We start from the raw sequence: 15,347 nt of genomic DNA, 5'->3' as shown, positions 1-15,347 counted from the left end.
AAAAGGATAAATGTAGAGCTCTTTTATATTTTTAAAATATTTTTTCAATTACAGTTTAAATTCAATTTTTTTGTGTTAGTTTCAGGTGTATAACACAGTGGTTAGACAGCATGTACAAAGTGTTCTCCCTGATCTTTCCAGCATCCACCTGGCACCATACATTATTATAATATTACTGACTGTATTCCCTCTGCTGTGCGTCACATTGCCATGGCTATTTTGCAACTGCCAATCTGTACTTTTCAATCCATTCACTTTTTTCACCCAGCCCCGCTCCCATCTGGCAACCATCAGTCTTAGAATTGTTTTTAGATCTAAAAATTCAGTGACAAAATTAGGTAACAAAGAAAATCTGGCTTGATGGCAGTTACAGGGAAAATGCTATTTAGACAATGGATTAAAGAAAGAACATTGTTGCCATATATAGTAATGCAACTTTAGGCTACATGTAGAAGAAGAGTCTTAAATAAAATGAGCCCCATGTCTGTGATAGGGTGACATCTGGTCCAGTCTGGAGAGCACACTAAGAGGGGCTTTGGCAAACGGGAGCAGCGTCCAGAGAAGTATGATGCATGCGGGAAAGACCTGATGATCATATCATCATGGGAGACCGGGTGGAAGTAGGAGACTGGGAACATGATAATGGCCTTCAGGTATTTATGGAGAAGGATTTAATTTATCTCATGGAACTTGAAGGGGAAAACTTGAACCAATAGCAAGTTATGAGGAAGCAGTTTTCTATTAAACAGAAGCCCTAAAATAGTGCTGGGTTGGGGGCAGCCTTGAGAGATTCCGAGCCCATGTGAGGTCCCTAAAAATGTTCAGGCAAAGGCTGAACTGGCCACCCATTCTGTGGGGAGACGCAGGAAGATGTAAATGAAAAGGCGGAGAATCAGGAAAACTGGATTCCGGTCCTGCCTCTGGTTATAGATGTGTAATGTTTTGCAAGTCAATTTCCTTGCTAGTCTTCTCTTTTTCCAGCTCTAAAAATCTTATCATTGGCTTTGAACTTTTGGTACAATGGAACCAACCATTTTATCGCATGAAATCTTCTGCAGTCCAGTCTCCCTGCAATATGTAAGCCCAGTGTTCCTGCTGGACCCCCGTCACTGCATGGCTGAGCCTTTCTGGATGCAGAAGTGGGGCTCGTGGGAGTGTTTTGCAAGGCACTGGACCAGCCAATCTTCCAGCCTGACCTCAGTGCTCAATTCTGTACACTCAATGCCCTCATTTACGGGAGGTACAGGAGACTTTAAAAAGGGATTTATCCAAGGTGTTGTAGCTGATTAGTGGCAGTTACATTTGGGTTAGACAACTCCAAGTCTAACCCAGTGCCCCTCCCTCCCCATCAGGCTGCTCCCTGCTTCCCACCCATGATTTGTGTTAGCATTTGTACCCCCTAAGGTCCCAGTTCTGCCCCCTATAAAAACCCCCACTTCCCTTGGAAAAGCCCCAGCAACACAAGAGGTCTGGCCTGCAGCATTGTTGTAATTTGAGACAGTGCTCCAGAATTCATTTCCCTACATGTTCCTTCAGCTCAGTAAGATGCTGCTGCTTGTATGGGCTGAGAAGTCAAAAACAGGTGTGGCCCGGACTTCGGTTGTCCTGTCTCTGTTCTCTCCTTGCCTTTACTACCAGACTCCTTTTGAAGTGCCACCCAGAATAAATGTATGTCCCAGGCTCTTTTGCAGCTGCAACTAAATTCTGGCCAATAGAATGTCATTGGACACAATGTGTATACTTCATGAAAGTGTTCTTAATGGGAGGGAGAATCCTCTTCTTCTACCACTAAGAATGTAGGCATGGTGGTTGTACCCTCAACAGCCACCTGGGACCCTAGGTGCAAACCATGTGTGAGGACCGCAGAACAATACGCAGTAACGGCTTCAGTCTCTGATGGCCTCGTGAAGACTTTATCAGCCCCAGGCAGGTTCCTCCTGCTTTACAGGCAACAGAAATACGTTTCTATTCTTTGAACCACCATTACCACTTTTATCAACTCTGTCATTGATTGTAGGGTGGCATTTTATACATCACTAAAAAACCCCACGAAAAAAAAACAAACAAAAAAATCACTGCCGAATAAATGAGTTCCCTATCCCATCGTAGGATCCATTCCAATTTCAGAGTTCAACTGTGACAGAAGTATGAGTCGTATTACATGAAATGCAGTATTTGGGGTTTTTGTTACAGCTAAGTCTAATCCTGATTCAAGAAACATGAGGAAATGATGACAAGTTCTAAATAAAGAACAGGATAATCATGTAGAGGGAGGAACAAGTTTCTATATAAAAGAATGACTCATGAAAACAGTAGTGACACATGACTCAACCTAGGAAGGTCTCTCCTATACCTCCCAGGCTGGCTGGGGTTAACTGCGGACTCACGTATGGCTATTTGGATGTGGCCATCCAGTGAGACAGGATGCCAGGTGATGAGTGAGCTGGTTTTAAGATGTCAGGGACACAAAGCTGATTGCTAAACCAGTCTCCACTGTATAACTTGGCAGTTAGGGTTGCTGACTCCTTGGTTTCTCCTCCCCAGTTCTGCAGGGTTCTCGTGGTCGACTTTATGAAAAACAAATGGGCAGCTGATGACCAAGGCAATCCTGCTTCTGACAGTCTCTCCCTGGGCTGAGATCACAGGATGCTAAAGGCTCTTCCTGTACCAGCTATTACTACTGCTTTCTGGGGAGATTTGAGCCCTGGTCTGGTGCAAAAAAAAAAAAAAGCTGAGCACTTTTGGTCAAGATGAGAGCCCTTTCAGCTATGGTAATCCAATATTAATGCACCTGTTGTGACTGAAACATCCAAGAATAATATGAAAGGAAATCTGGCTTATGGAAATGCCGCAAAATGAAACATCCATTCTGTGAATTGTAAAGCAGGGTTACTTTCATGAGGAAGGCCCACTTGACTGTTTTAACATAATAGTACATTAACTTATTTTCAGTGCTCCTTTCTATGAATGTTTCTTTTTTTTATTTTTTTTAAAAATTAATTTATTTTTTTAAATTGATTATGCTGTTACAGTTGTTCTATTCCCCCCTTCATTCCCCTCCACCCTGCCCCCCCAACCCCACCATTACCCCCCTTTAGTTTATGTCCATGTGTCTCAAGTCCTTTAGGTTCTATATTTCCCATGCTATTCTTGCCCCCCCCATCTATTTTCTATCTACTGTCTATGCTACTTATTTTCTGTACCTTCTCCCCCCATCTCCTCCTCCCACTCCCCTGTTGCTAACCCTCCTTGAGATCTTCATTTCTATATTTCTACTCCCGATCTAGCTGTTCTTTTAGTTTGCTTTCGTTTTAGATGTGGTTGTTAATAACTGTGAGCTTGTTGTTCTTTCACTGTTCATGTTTCTTTAACTTCTTTTTCTTAGATAAGTCCCTTTAACATTTCATATAATAAGGGCTTGGTGATGATGAACTCCTTGAATTTGGTCTTATCTGAGAAGCACCTTATCTGTCCTTCCATTCTAAATGAAAGTTTTGCTGGATAGAGCAATGTTGGTTGTAGGTCTTTAGATTTCATGATTTGGAATATTTCTTTCCAGCCCCTTCTTGCCTGTAAGGTCTCTTTTGAGAAATCTGCTGACAGTCTGATGGGGACTCCTTTGTAGGTGATTGTCCCCTTAGCTCTTGCTGCTTCTAGGAGTCTCTCCTTCATTTTAATTTTGGCTAATGTAATTATGATATGCCTTGGTGTGTTTCTTCTTGAGTCCAACTTTTTTGGTACTCTCTGGGCTTCTTGGATTTCTTGGAAGTCTATTTCCTTTGCCAGATTGGGGAAATTTTCTTTTATTATTTGTTCAAATAGTTTTTCCACTGGTGGTTGTGTCTTTCCCCCTTCTGGTACCCCTATAATTCGGATATTGGAGCGTTTAAAGATGTCCTGGAGGTTCCTAAGACTCTCCTCATTTCTTTGAATTCTTGCTCCTTGACTCTTTTCTGTTTGGCCATTATTTGGTTTCTTCTGGTCCACTCCATTGATTTGAGTCCCAGTTTCCTTTTCATCTCTATGGGTTTCCTGTGGAATTCCATTCATTTCCCTTAATTTAGCCTTCATATGTTTCTCTAATTTGTGGCTATAATCAACCAGATCTGTGAGGAAGCTGATGACCAGTGTTTTAAACTGTGCGTCTGAGAGTTTTGCTATTTCTTCGTCGTTTAGATTTATCTCTGGGGCTTTGAGGTCTCCCTGCGACATTTTTGGTCTGTTCTGGCCCTTTAAATGTGAGAAACTGCGCCTTGGACTCCCAGGTCGCTGGGTTGTGACGCTGTATGTGGGGGCGTGGTCAGAGCAGGGAAATGGCGGTGCCCTCTATCGCTGCTGCGGCCGGTCCAACCGCCCACTCCCTCGCTCGGCGCAATTAGGCAACTGCAGTCAACTCGCTTCACCGCCTCCCCACTGTCTCCTCTGCAGTCGCTCACCCGGTGGGTTGCTCGGTCGCTCACTAGGTCCAATCCTGGGTTTGGAACCCGTGCGTCTGGATTCGCGTGTCTGGATTCCGCGCCCGGGTCCCACCGAGCCCTCCCTTGCAGCTCCTCACCAGACGCCGGTTTCGCCCCTTACTGGTGGGGCTGAAGAATTTGTTGTTAGCAGACTTCCGAAAAGTTCAGTTTTCCGTGTTCTGATTGTGTTTTCTGATGCTAATATTTAGTTGTCCCTAAACTTGGTTGTATGAGGAGGCACGGCACATCCACCTAAACCTCCATCTTGGCGGAAGTCCTGAATGTTTCTTAAATTTAGCAGGATTTCTGAGGCCTTCATAGATTTTTGCTATCATGTATTGACTATCTACTCATGTGACAAGTGTTTTACCTTTACTATTTAATACATCAACTCCACAGGTCAGTAGTATCATTCCCATTTTAAAAGCAAATATAATTAAGGCTCAGAGAAGCTGATTAACTTCCTCATGGTCACACAGCTAATAAAGGAGATCTAAACTTAAGTAATGAAGGCTGCCATTACAATTTAGTGGTAAGGTACTGTTAGAAGCCACCATTTAAGCTTCCACCGCTGACACATATAAAGTTCTGCTGAGAATAATTTGATCCTTCCATTCAGGTGACTGGGCACTAAAGCCTTGTGGACTATTGGGAAGCCTTTTCAAAACACAAAAAACAAGTTGGGGAGATGACAGAGATGGACCGGAAAGCATGGTCACTCCAGGCCACAGGCAAGTCACACTGAGGCGACTGTCCTAACAGCCCGTGTGATGATCTGGCGACACAGGAGTCTCAGTCAGTGAAGAAGGTGTGGCAGCCCCCACCAGTGCATGCCCACAGCCGATACCAGGTGTTGGGTTTTTGGGCTGACAGCCCATTTCCAATAAAATACATCATGTGATTTTGGGGCAAAGCAATATTTAATGTTTTAAAATTATTTTTTAGAAATTTTCTTGTCACCTTAATTTCATGTATATATTTTCTTGGAAATACAAATACTCCTTACATATCCCTACTTAACCTTGCCAATTCTGATGAAGATACATTATAATGAATCATAGGAATTTCTTTTATGATCTCATGTTCTACATAAAAGCAGCTCAGCTACTAAAAGGACTGATCCGATTCTTATGGACCAGATTTGAATTCTTCCTGGTTTTAACAAAGTGGAAGCCCAATCAAATAATTTCTTCTGGGTTGGAATACGTTAAAATGGAATAAAAATTGACACCCAAACTTACTACATTTTCCCAGATACCAAAGTACAAAGACACCGGGCTAAATTTCTTTTAAATTATTTTATTTTTGTGTAAGCTAAAAGGAAATTTACACACTGAAATCTCAAAAGACCTTGGGCATGCACATTACCCTTGTTCTTCTACATCTCTTTTTCCATAGGAATTTCCCCAAACATTTAAAACCCATAGTTTTTACTGTATATACAGCCTGAACCATAGCAATCTATGATTATGTCATTTTACACTGTGCAAAATCCTCAAAAAATAGTGGTATGACAGAACAAAAAAATCAGTAACAAGTAAATTTCATGGTAAGACATTCATATAATTTGGTCCTTCTCCAAACCAAACTGATTTAAAACAGACAAAATCCCTTTAAACCCCTCCAATCAAGTTCTGACAATGATCCACACCCTATAACAAAGCAACAATTGATGAAATGCCTTGCAAAAGGTCAAACAGCAATACGCCAGATTGAAAAGATTAAAAAAGAGCACAAAAATGCTAACAAAAGCCAGGTCTGAAACAAACCCACCACACACAAAATTTAAAAAAGTATTTAACGATGACTTTGGAGCTTATTTATGATAGCAAAGGTAATTCGACATATGATATGAAAAATCAATAGGACATTCAATGCAATCTGAAAAGACTGAAGGGGATTTCACAGACAGTGGAGATTTGAGTTTTTAATTTTCTTTTTTTTATTTCAAAAGTTTTGTAAGAAGGACACCACCAGTGTATTTCACAAAGACATAAATGTATACACCCCAGCAACACAAAAAGAATAAATCTTCAAAAATGTTCACCCCCGATTATTTACATTTTTTTCTAATATAAATTTAGGACTTCAGTATGTAAATAAATATACATTACTATGTATACCTTTCTAGTGTGGCTTACCAACAAATCAGCTGAACTTGAAATTTATTTTTTAATTACAGCAGGTATGCTTTTGATGGTAGGGAAGGGATGGAGGGAAGGAAAAGCGATGGAAACTGTCTACTTCCTCTCAGTTATCAGTCTGCTTTCTCTTGGGAGCTTGCGGAAGGCGTTAACGTGGCTGGGAACATCAACACCTTGGCATGCATGAATGTTAGGTCAGGAAGGCTAGCGATCACCTTGATGGCTTCTTCACTGAGGTGCTCTTCTCTTTTCGGTTTCCTATTGACAAATGAAAAATTAAGAGTGTGTTAATGCAACTTTGCTGTAGATCAAATGGGAGAAAGTCCACTCTCAGGGTAGCCAGTTAGCAATCTGTGGAGACTTGAGTATCTTTTTCTCTGCCAGTTCCTGAACCTCCTAATACTTTCGTGCCGTGTGCTTCCTAAGCCAGATGCCACATCTCTCATGAGCACGCGTGCCTGACGTACGATGCCCGCTACAGCTAGTATGTACAGACAGATACTCACATGCAGCTGTGTGCAGCTCGCAGCTTCACTTCTAAGGCTAGGGGCATCTACCCAGGTATACTTTTAAAATGTCCCTAAGCAGAAATATAATTCAAAAGCCCTAGTAACACTCCACCCAACTGGACTTCCCCTTGCTCCCAGTGAAACTACCAAAATTACCTCAACATAAAATGAAGTATGTCTGGCACAAGACCCTGTAAGTCATTTTAACCTCAGGCCCTCCCCACCCTCCAGTGGGGAATTCCAGGAGAGAAAGCCCTCAGCTCAAAAACACCCATCTCGGCCCCACCGGGATGCAGACAGCTGGTTCCAAAGTGGCATCACTGGGGCCGCCGCTGACGCTGAGGAGGCACACGGGCAGGAGGGCCTTAGGAAGAGGGGAGATTTTAAAATCCCGAGAGTTCTCTAGACGAAGTTTGTTTTACTACGATGGCCCCAGGTATTCAAAGTGAGCGGTTTGGTGCCTAGCACAGGTTCAAAGAACTCCTGGTGGCTCATGTGTTCCCAGCAGGCGAGCCCCAGGAAATGCCAACAGGGCGTCAAAGGTGGCTCAAATTGAGCATATGATTGTAATCAGACATTTATTTTTTCCAGGAGGTTAAAGACACTGAAAGAACTACTTGTAGTGATAAAAATACTAACTTTAGACCAAAGTTCAGTTAAAATAATTGCCTATAGAGAACCTGATCTCTTTTATGATAAAGGACAGTTGGTACTCTGTTAGGTGTGACACAGGTTATTCCCACCACCTAAATACTTTCTTTGTTCTGGGGATGACTAGCAGAAAGTTGGGAGATTATGCAAGAAAGACAGATGCAGGCATTTCTTTTATACCTAGGCTCTTCTGTTACTACTTTTAAGTTCAGGCTGAAATCAAAAGATTTTATAGACTGACTGAAAAACCAAACATCAGCCTTCTAGGGCCAACATTCTTCAGTGGGGCATGGGTCCGCTCTCGGCACAGTGAAACCATCGGCACGCCAACCAATAATGAACTCACTTCTAGAGTTTTTCCACAGAATGGAATAGCATTCATTTTTTTTTTCTGACTGAATCTACATTTGATTGTACTTAAATGGTGGCTGTTTGATGGGAAACTGGATGTCTGCATCATCCTAAAGTAAAACCAGATGGTATACTTTTCAGTCTCAAAGTGAGAAACACATAAAATGGAAAATGTGAGCCTCTCACAAATGGTTAATCTTAGCATCAGTAACGATGAGGTCAACCATACGTGATGTGTCTTCCGATGTGATACAACACCTACGATGGATTCCATTCTAGCCAAAATGGTTTACCTGACTTCATCAAGCCTTTAGATATACTATCCAGTTTAAAGGAAATAAGGGAGAATAGAGAAATATATTAAGTACTACTTGAAAGAAGCAAACTGGAAAAATACAGAGGTTGGGACATTCTTCAGCATAACTGGAATGATCTTTTTTAATAAGTTAGTGTTATAAAACTGAAAACCAAAAGGCTTCAAGGGTAAATATGCTGAGTTAAAAGGGGCTTACGAGCCATAATGGCCAGGTACAGGAGTGTCAGACTGAACACTGGTTTGGACAGAGCAGAGAGAAAGGACATTGTCAGAGAAATCTGAATATAGCCTGTGAATTAGGTGAGATGCAAATTTGCCAAAACTGACAGAGGGAGATCACTGATTGCAAGGATGGTTTCAGTGTGGACTATGAAATCTCATTTTTGGTTAAAGTAATACACAGACATGTATATTTGCGTAGAAAAAGGCTGAAAGACTATGTAGTAGGAAGTTATAAGAAAAAATTTTTTGTGCATTTATCTGTAGTCTCTATGTACTGATGTGATCTAGTTTTCTTAAAATATAAGAAAATGCTTGTGAAGAATCTGAAAATAAAAAGTTATATCATGACCTTTTCTCAAAGTCAAAGACAGTGACCTAATTTTGATGTATATTCTCTCAAGATTTATCCTTTTTGTCAAAGGAATACAATTAAGGGTCTATAAATAAACCATACATTTAATGGTAAAATGATTTTCAACAAGGGTGCCAAGACCTTCCCGGGGGGAAGAACAGTCTTTTAACAAATGGTGCTGGTACAGCCGGATAGCCACACGCAAAAGAACAAAGTTGGATCCCTATCTCATGCCACACTAAAAAAATGAACTCAAAATGGATCAAAAACCTAAATCTGAGAGTTGAAACTATAAAACTCTTCAAAGAAAACCTAGGTGTAAATGTTTGTGACCTTGAAGTAGGCATTAAGTTCTTAGATATGACATCTAATGCACAAGCAACAAAAGAAAAATAAGAAACTTTTGCTCTTTCTCTTCGATGACGCAGCAAGCAGCCTCCCCAGCAGATGCAGAGACCCTCGTCTCTGTGAAGGCCCTGACCATCAAGACCATCACCCTCATGGAAGAGGCTGGTGACACCACTGAGAATGTTAAAATCGAAATGCAAGAAAGGAGGGCATCCCACCCGACCAGCAGTGTCTGGTTTTTGCAGGCAAACAGCTGGAGGATGGCCGCCCCCTCTTGGACTACAGCACTCGAAGAGTCCACCCTGCACTTGGTGCTTCGTCTGCGGGGTGGCATCATCAAGCCCTCCCCCTGCTAGTTCACTCACAAGTACAAATGCAACCAGACAATCTGTCACAAGTGCTCTGCCCACATGCCTTCCCTGTGCTGACAACTGCTGCAAGAAGTGTGGCCACACCAACAACAGAACAGAAAGCACATTACTGGTTGCCAGGGGCTGGGAGAGTGGCAGGTAGGGAGTGACTGCTAGTGAGTATGAGTTTCCTTTTAGGAGTGAAAAGATGTTCTGGAATTAGATAGTCATGATGGCTGTGCAACCTCATGAACTTACTAAAAACCACTGAATTGTGCACTGGAGGAGGGTGGATTTTATCTCAGTTAAAAGGTAAAGAGATGTATCCCTTTTGACAACTACTCCTTTGGCTTGTATAAACTTACTTACAGGTCTGTGGCTATTAACTATCTGGCCACCCACTGATTAAAATGAGGAAGTATTTTTTTTCTCTGTATTAGAAGAGGTAAGCAAGAATATGAAACTATTTTAAAACTAAAAACTTCCATTTCTTTAAAAAGTAAGAAGTCACTCTCACAGCCTATGTATGGAAAGAGAAGAGCACATGTACTTTCTCTTACATGTGCAAAAGCACTTAGAAGAGTACTGGATCTTGTTTGATACAGGTCAAATTTCCTCCACCTAGACCACTGTTTCTTAACCTTTTCTTACTTTACAGTCCCTCAGTGCTCTTCCACTCTGTCTTCTATGCACTGTCAAGAGGCAAGGTTTTGCTGAGCTTTACACTGCATAGTTTCCTTAAAAGCTAAAAAACTAAAAATAAAACAGAAGGAAAACAACAGAGACATTTAAAACGCCTTCTAAAGCTGTATCTTCCACCCCTTTTCTCTTCCCTGCACAACGGAGAAGCACCTATGGGGACATTTTATAGTATTACCTTCTAATTGTAAGACTTGTAAATATTTCCACTTCTTGCCATTTTCAAACAATTAGAAAATTCCCCCAAATAGAAAATATAAAGTTGGCAACTTATTTTATTTTCAATTCATTGTATTTTAGATATAGAGCTGAAGCCCTGGCTGGGTAGCTCAGTTGGTTAGAGCATCATCCTGGTACACCAAGGTTGTGGGTTTGATCCCTAGTCGGGGCACATACAAGAATCAATCAATGAATGCATATACAAGTAGAATAACAAATCGATGTCTCTTTCTCTGTCTCTAAAATTAATCAGTCAAAAAAAGTTCCTTCTATAAATGTAGAGTTAAACAGGTAGTAGAGAGTAATTCAATGAGCTCCGACAAGGGTGGTCCCTAGGATACATGCTATACTTTAGTTCATTCCATAATAGCACAGAGTAAGGGAAAAAATGAAAATATTTTCTTGAACTTCTTAAACTAACAGAGGAGTTGGAAAAGTTCCCCAGTGTACATACATTACAGCATGTTTCAAGGATGAATTAGGAAAAAATTAGGAGAGCAAGTTAACAATGTGGTGTAGAGCTCCTCCTAATGGTGCAAAGAATGAATTCTCATCACTGGGACTTCCAAAACTAACTTGTTCCTTTTCAGTGAGACTGCAAAGGAAAAAAGGTAAGGAAAACAGTACGATTGTTCCCACAAAAGACTGCACTAAAAATAGCAGGGTAAAGCCCCCAAAACAGAAATTCCAGTGTTTTTTAAAGTTAAACATTCATTAGCTTCTGGTTAACACACATAGGAAAAAATGGGTAAGAAAACTGTATGAGAAGAATTTCAATTTGAAAATATAATTTATTGGGAATAAAAAAATTAGGAAGCAAACAAAACTCCCACAATGGCTTCACTTACAAGTGGGTTCACTTAATAATAGGCGTTAGCAGTGCCAAGTTAGCGTTACATCAAAGGAATAGGGGTAATGAGAACAATGTAGAGAATCTGGAAAATAAGCACATGTGTGCTACAAATCCATCTCAGGGAAAGTTAAGAGTATCTATAATTACAATTATAAACCAAATAATAATGCCTTTTTATAATTATAAATACTAATAGCATTAAGAATAATAAATATTTGTTGAATGGATATTCAAACATTTTAAAATGCAGATGTATCGTGGTCTTGGGACAGCCGAGATGGGATGCCAATCAATACCTGCTCTTGTAGTAATCTGGCTCATAATGGTTAGCTTCTTACTAGGAACTGGCTTATTCTTACCACTAATTTGCCAAAGCAATGGCTTATTCTAGTGCTTGACTATGTTAAGTTAAAGGTCCTGAATCCTAAACACAAGGCCCAAGTAACATTCCTCGCATCTGGTTCCGACACTGAGATAACTGCTTTTCTAAAGGCGTGCCCTGAAGGGGCTCCCAGAAACCTTGATGAAGCAATGAGAGGTGCTGCACATCAGCAAAAATTTAGAAAATAAAATAGTGGCCATCACCCTATCTTGACCTGGAAGTAAAAAAGATTAACCTTGTTGACTCTGGGAATGTGAGGCTGGGTTCCTTCCCAAAGGTCTCAGTAAGTTATGAAGGGAACGAGGGGATGTTTCCACAGTGGCTTTATGATCTCAGTACTTAGAATTAATAACCAGAATTCTTCTCTACAAAGTTGGAGGTGGGGGAGAAAAAAAAAAAACACATGTGTTAGCCCTTGCTAGTCAGTCTCTTATGAAATAGTCTGCTCTAATAATATCTCATAATTAAACATTTGATACTATTTTCTGAAATGAGGCATTAAATGAGTTTTAATACAATACAACGAAATACTGCAAACTTATTTGCTTTCCCATTTGGTCTGTTTCAACACAGAAGCCAAAGTCAGGGTGTAATAATCACTGTTTACCTGGTAGATGTGCTTGTCTTCTCTACTGTGGACATGAGTCTCGCAAATGCATCAGTCACTTTGAGGCTTGAGGTGGAGAGTTCCAGCTTAGAAGTTGTTAACTCATACAACTCTGGATCCACACCTTATAGTATAAAATGATAGTCAGTGGTGGCGAGCTGCAATGGGTCACTCAATTAGCCACAATCCAAGATGCAAAAGGCAATTATTCTGTAAACATCTGAGTCTTTTACAAGCACAACACATCTTTAATACACCATACCATTATATTTTTTAAATTACAAATTCCATTTTTGAGTCTTTATAAAATAGAAAAATACTTTCAAAATTCCTCTTTGGTATAAATATAATCTTTAGCAATACCACCCAACACTTCTGAAAATTCTATCTGCTATAGAAAACTCAATTTTGGATTAGGTTGAAATATGAAAATTAACATCTTATCAATAGAATGCACATGATCTGTTACACAATAGGACACCTCAATTTTTAAATTGATTGGTTAACCTCATTTTTTGAACCTCCCTTTCCTCCTACCTTCTTGACCATTTTCCTGCATTATTTTCTTCCACACCAAAAGATTTGGAAACTAATACAAAGTTCCAAATATGGTAAATGATTTGGTTAGTTTAAATATTCTGATAATCTGAGGGCATAAAATATTACTCAAAACATCAAATTATTACTAAAGATAAGTTATGTACCATGTTCTTTCTAAGATGTGGGAGGGTATAATATTTTCAGAAAGAGTAAAAAATAACTACTTCTGGATAAAATAAAAATTGTCTCGAGTTAATTATATTTCTATAGTCTTATATCTAACTCTAGTAGCTAATAGTTCAAATATCTTGTTAAATTCAAAATAAAATTATGTTAGGATAAGATTTATTGTAAAAGTCTACAAAAATCCTCTCCTTATGTGACTTTAGTAAACTATACATATGTATTTTTATATCTCTTGAATATCAATTTATATTAAATATGACTATGAGGACAATGAAAACAATGAAATATTTCAACTCAAAGTAAACTTTAAATAAAGATAATCAGATTTAAAAAAATTTAATTGTACAGTCTTCTTGGTCCCAGCAAATTACTTGAAAGAAAAAATTCCATAGTTTCAGGGTATAATTAAAAAAATTTCTTATAGCTTCATCAATCTTATTGTTTCTAAAAAAGCCCTGATGATCAGCCAATAAAATATAAATGTACATATTACTATTAACAAGTTCTTTCCTTTTAGTATATTTCAAGATTAAGGAAAAAACCCTAGAAACTGCCTTTTATTAACCACCTTTGCAGATGACTAGCAGATGTAAATAGAGATCTCAGATGTTTAGAGAAATTAAACAAGCAGAAGCAGCTTCCACAATTACCATGTCCAACAAGGGAGGAAGGCTATAGAAAATGTTTGTTGACTCTCCCAAGTTCTTAATATTTCATTAAGGAGCAGTTTCAAAATATATTAGAAGGCCCTTTCTTTATATTTTTATAATACTAAGAATATAGGCAGAAATAACAAGGCAAAAAATTATAGATGCCTGTAAAGGGACCAAACGAACCCAGAGTACCTTTTTTCTCCACTGTGAAAGGTTAGCTTCTAAGTAACTACAAAATTTCAGTATATGTCTAATGAATAATGCAGAATAAACTGCATTCTGACTGGCAACAGGAAAAGTGCTGGTAAAAATTTACTTGGATTTGGAAAATAGTGGCCACTTGGCTGTCAAATAGTAAAGTAGCAGTTAAAAAAAGCAACAACAAAAAAACCAACCTCCCCAAGCTCAAAACAAACACACAAAAAATAGTATTATGGCTATATTTTTCAAAAACAAAATAATTACCTACTCTATACTAATAATTACAGTGTAATTCTTTTTAATGGAAATTTTTTTAAAAACAAAACCTTAATGAGGCATAGTGTAGTTACATAACTAAAGCTAGCCAACCAAGTTCTATGCCAACCTCCTAAGTCTCACACACAAATAATTAAGTAACCGCAAGCTAAGACAAAATGACTTTCCCAGAAACAAGTCAGAAAAGGTGCAAGCAAGTGGTGAAATGGAATACTAAAGGAAGGTGTCCAGAACTGCAGCTTGATGGCAAGTTTTAACAAAACTCAATAGCAGTAAAAAGAAGCCAAAGCAACTTTGTAGTAATCAAGTTTATACAGCAGCTAGAGCATATTAATGAAAATATGGAACAAAAATATTTAAAAGTTTCCAAAGTAATGAGGACTGTATTTGACCATGCTAATTTCACTTCCATCACAGCTCTAGGCTTCTGAAACGCTTGCTCTCCTCTAGCTGTGTATACCGAGCCTGGTTATCAGGTCATTTCTGTGGTTCTTCATGTGGTTAGATCATCTGCACTCCTATGGATGGTTTTTAATGGAGTTTGAAATGTAACCAAAGTTAAATTTAAACCAGGTTTTTAGGCATCCAAAAATAGTGGACTTGTTTAAATTATAATACAGTCATGACAAAAAAAAGCTGAGAGCAGATTAAAAATGGGAGCTTGGTAATTCATTCCTGGGACTATAGCAATAAGCAAATCAATACACACTTTTTTCCCCATTAAGTATTTAGCTCACCCATGTCATTCCACACATCAAGTGTATTTAGGATTTAAGTAAATAGGGAAATATCATTTTGGACTCAATACCAGACAAATTGTTTTTTTCCCATGCTTGCAAATCTTGGAAACAATGAACATGATAACCAGGGCTTAAATTTGAGGAACCGAGTCATTCTACCAAATGGCCTTGGACCTTCCTTAGAGCAGGATCAGATTTCCAAAACCAGACCTTGGAGAAGGGCATCCTCATTTCAGGCTGACCCTTAGCTGACTGATTTATGCTCCCCCATTTCCCATCATGGCACCTAAA

General features: G+C 39.2%; 1 protein-coding gene across 2 annotated transcripts in view; it reads right to left on the bottom strand.

Moving 5' to 3' along the window:
- Positions 1 to 5,736: 5,736 nt before the first annotated feature.
- Positions 5,737 to 15,347, bottom strand: part of AFTPH (aftiphilin) — a 62,619-nt gene continuing 53,008 nt past the window's right edge. For both annotated transcript variants that reach the window (XM_037126247.2, XM_037126248.2), the window contains 2 exons: positions 12,461 to 12,584; positions 5,737 to 6,859 (listed from right to left, as the gene is read on the bottom strand). In XM_037126247.2, coding sequence (XP_036982142.2) covers positions 6,715 to 6,859; positions 12,461 to 12,584 — 269 coding nt within the window. In that variant the 3' untranslated portion in view covers positions 5,737 to 6,714. The remainder of the gene's footprint in view (positions 6,860 to 12,460; positions 12,585 to 15,347) is intronic.

Source organism: Artibeus jamaicensis, unplaced genomic scaffold (assembly GCF_021234435.1).
Source record: "Artibeus jamaicensis isolate MK-2021 breed Jamaican fruit bat unplaced genomic scaffold, CSHL_Jam_final contig_3175, whole genome shotgun sequence".
NCBI classification, from domain to species: Eukaryota; Metazoa; Chordata; class Mammalia; order Chiroptera; family Phyllostomidae; genus Artibeus; species Artibeus jamaicensis.
Note: the sequence above shows the minus strand (reverse complement) of the source record. Positions and strands in the feature narration are given on the sequence as shown.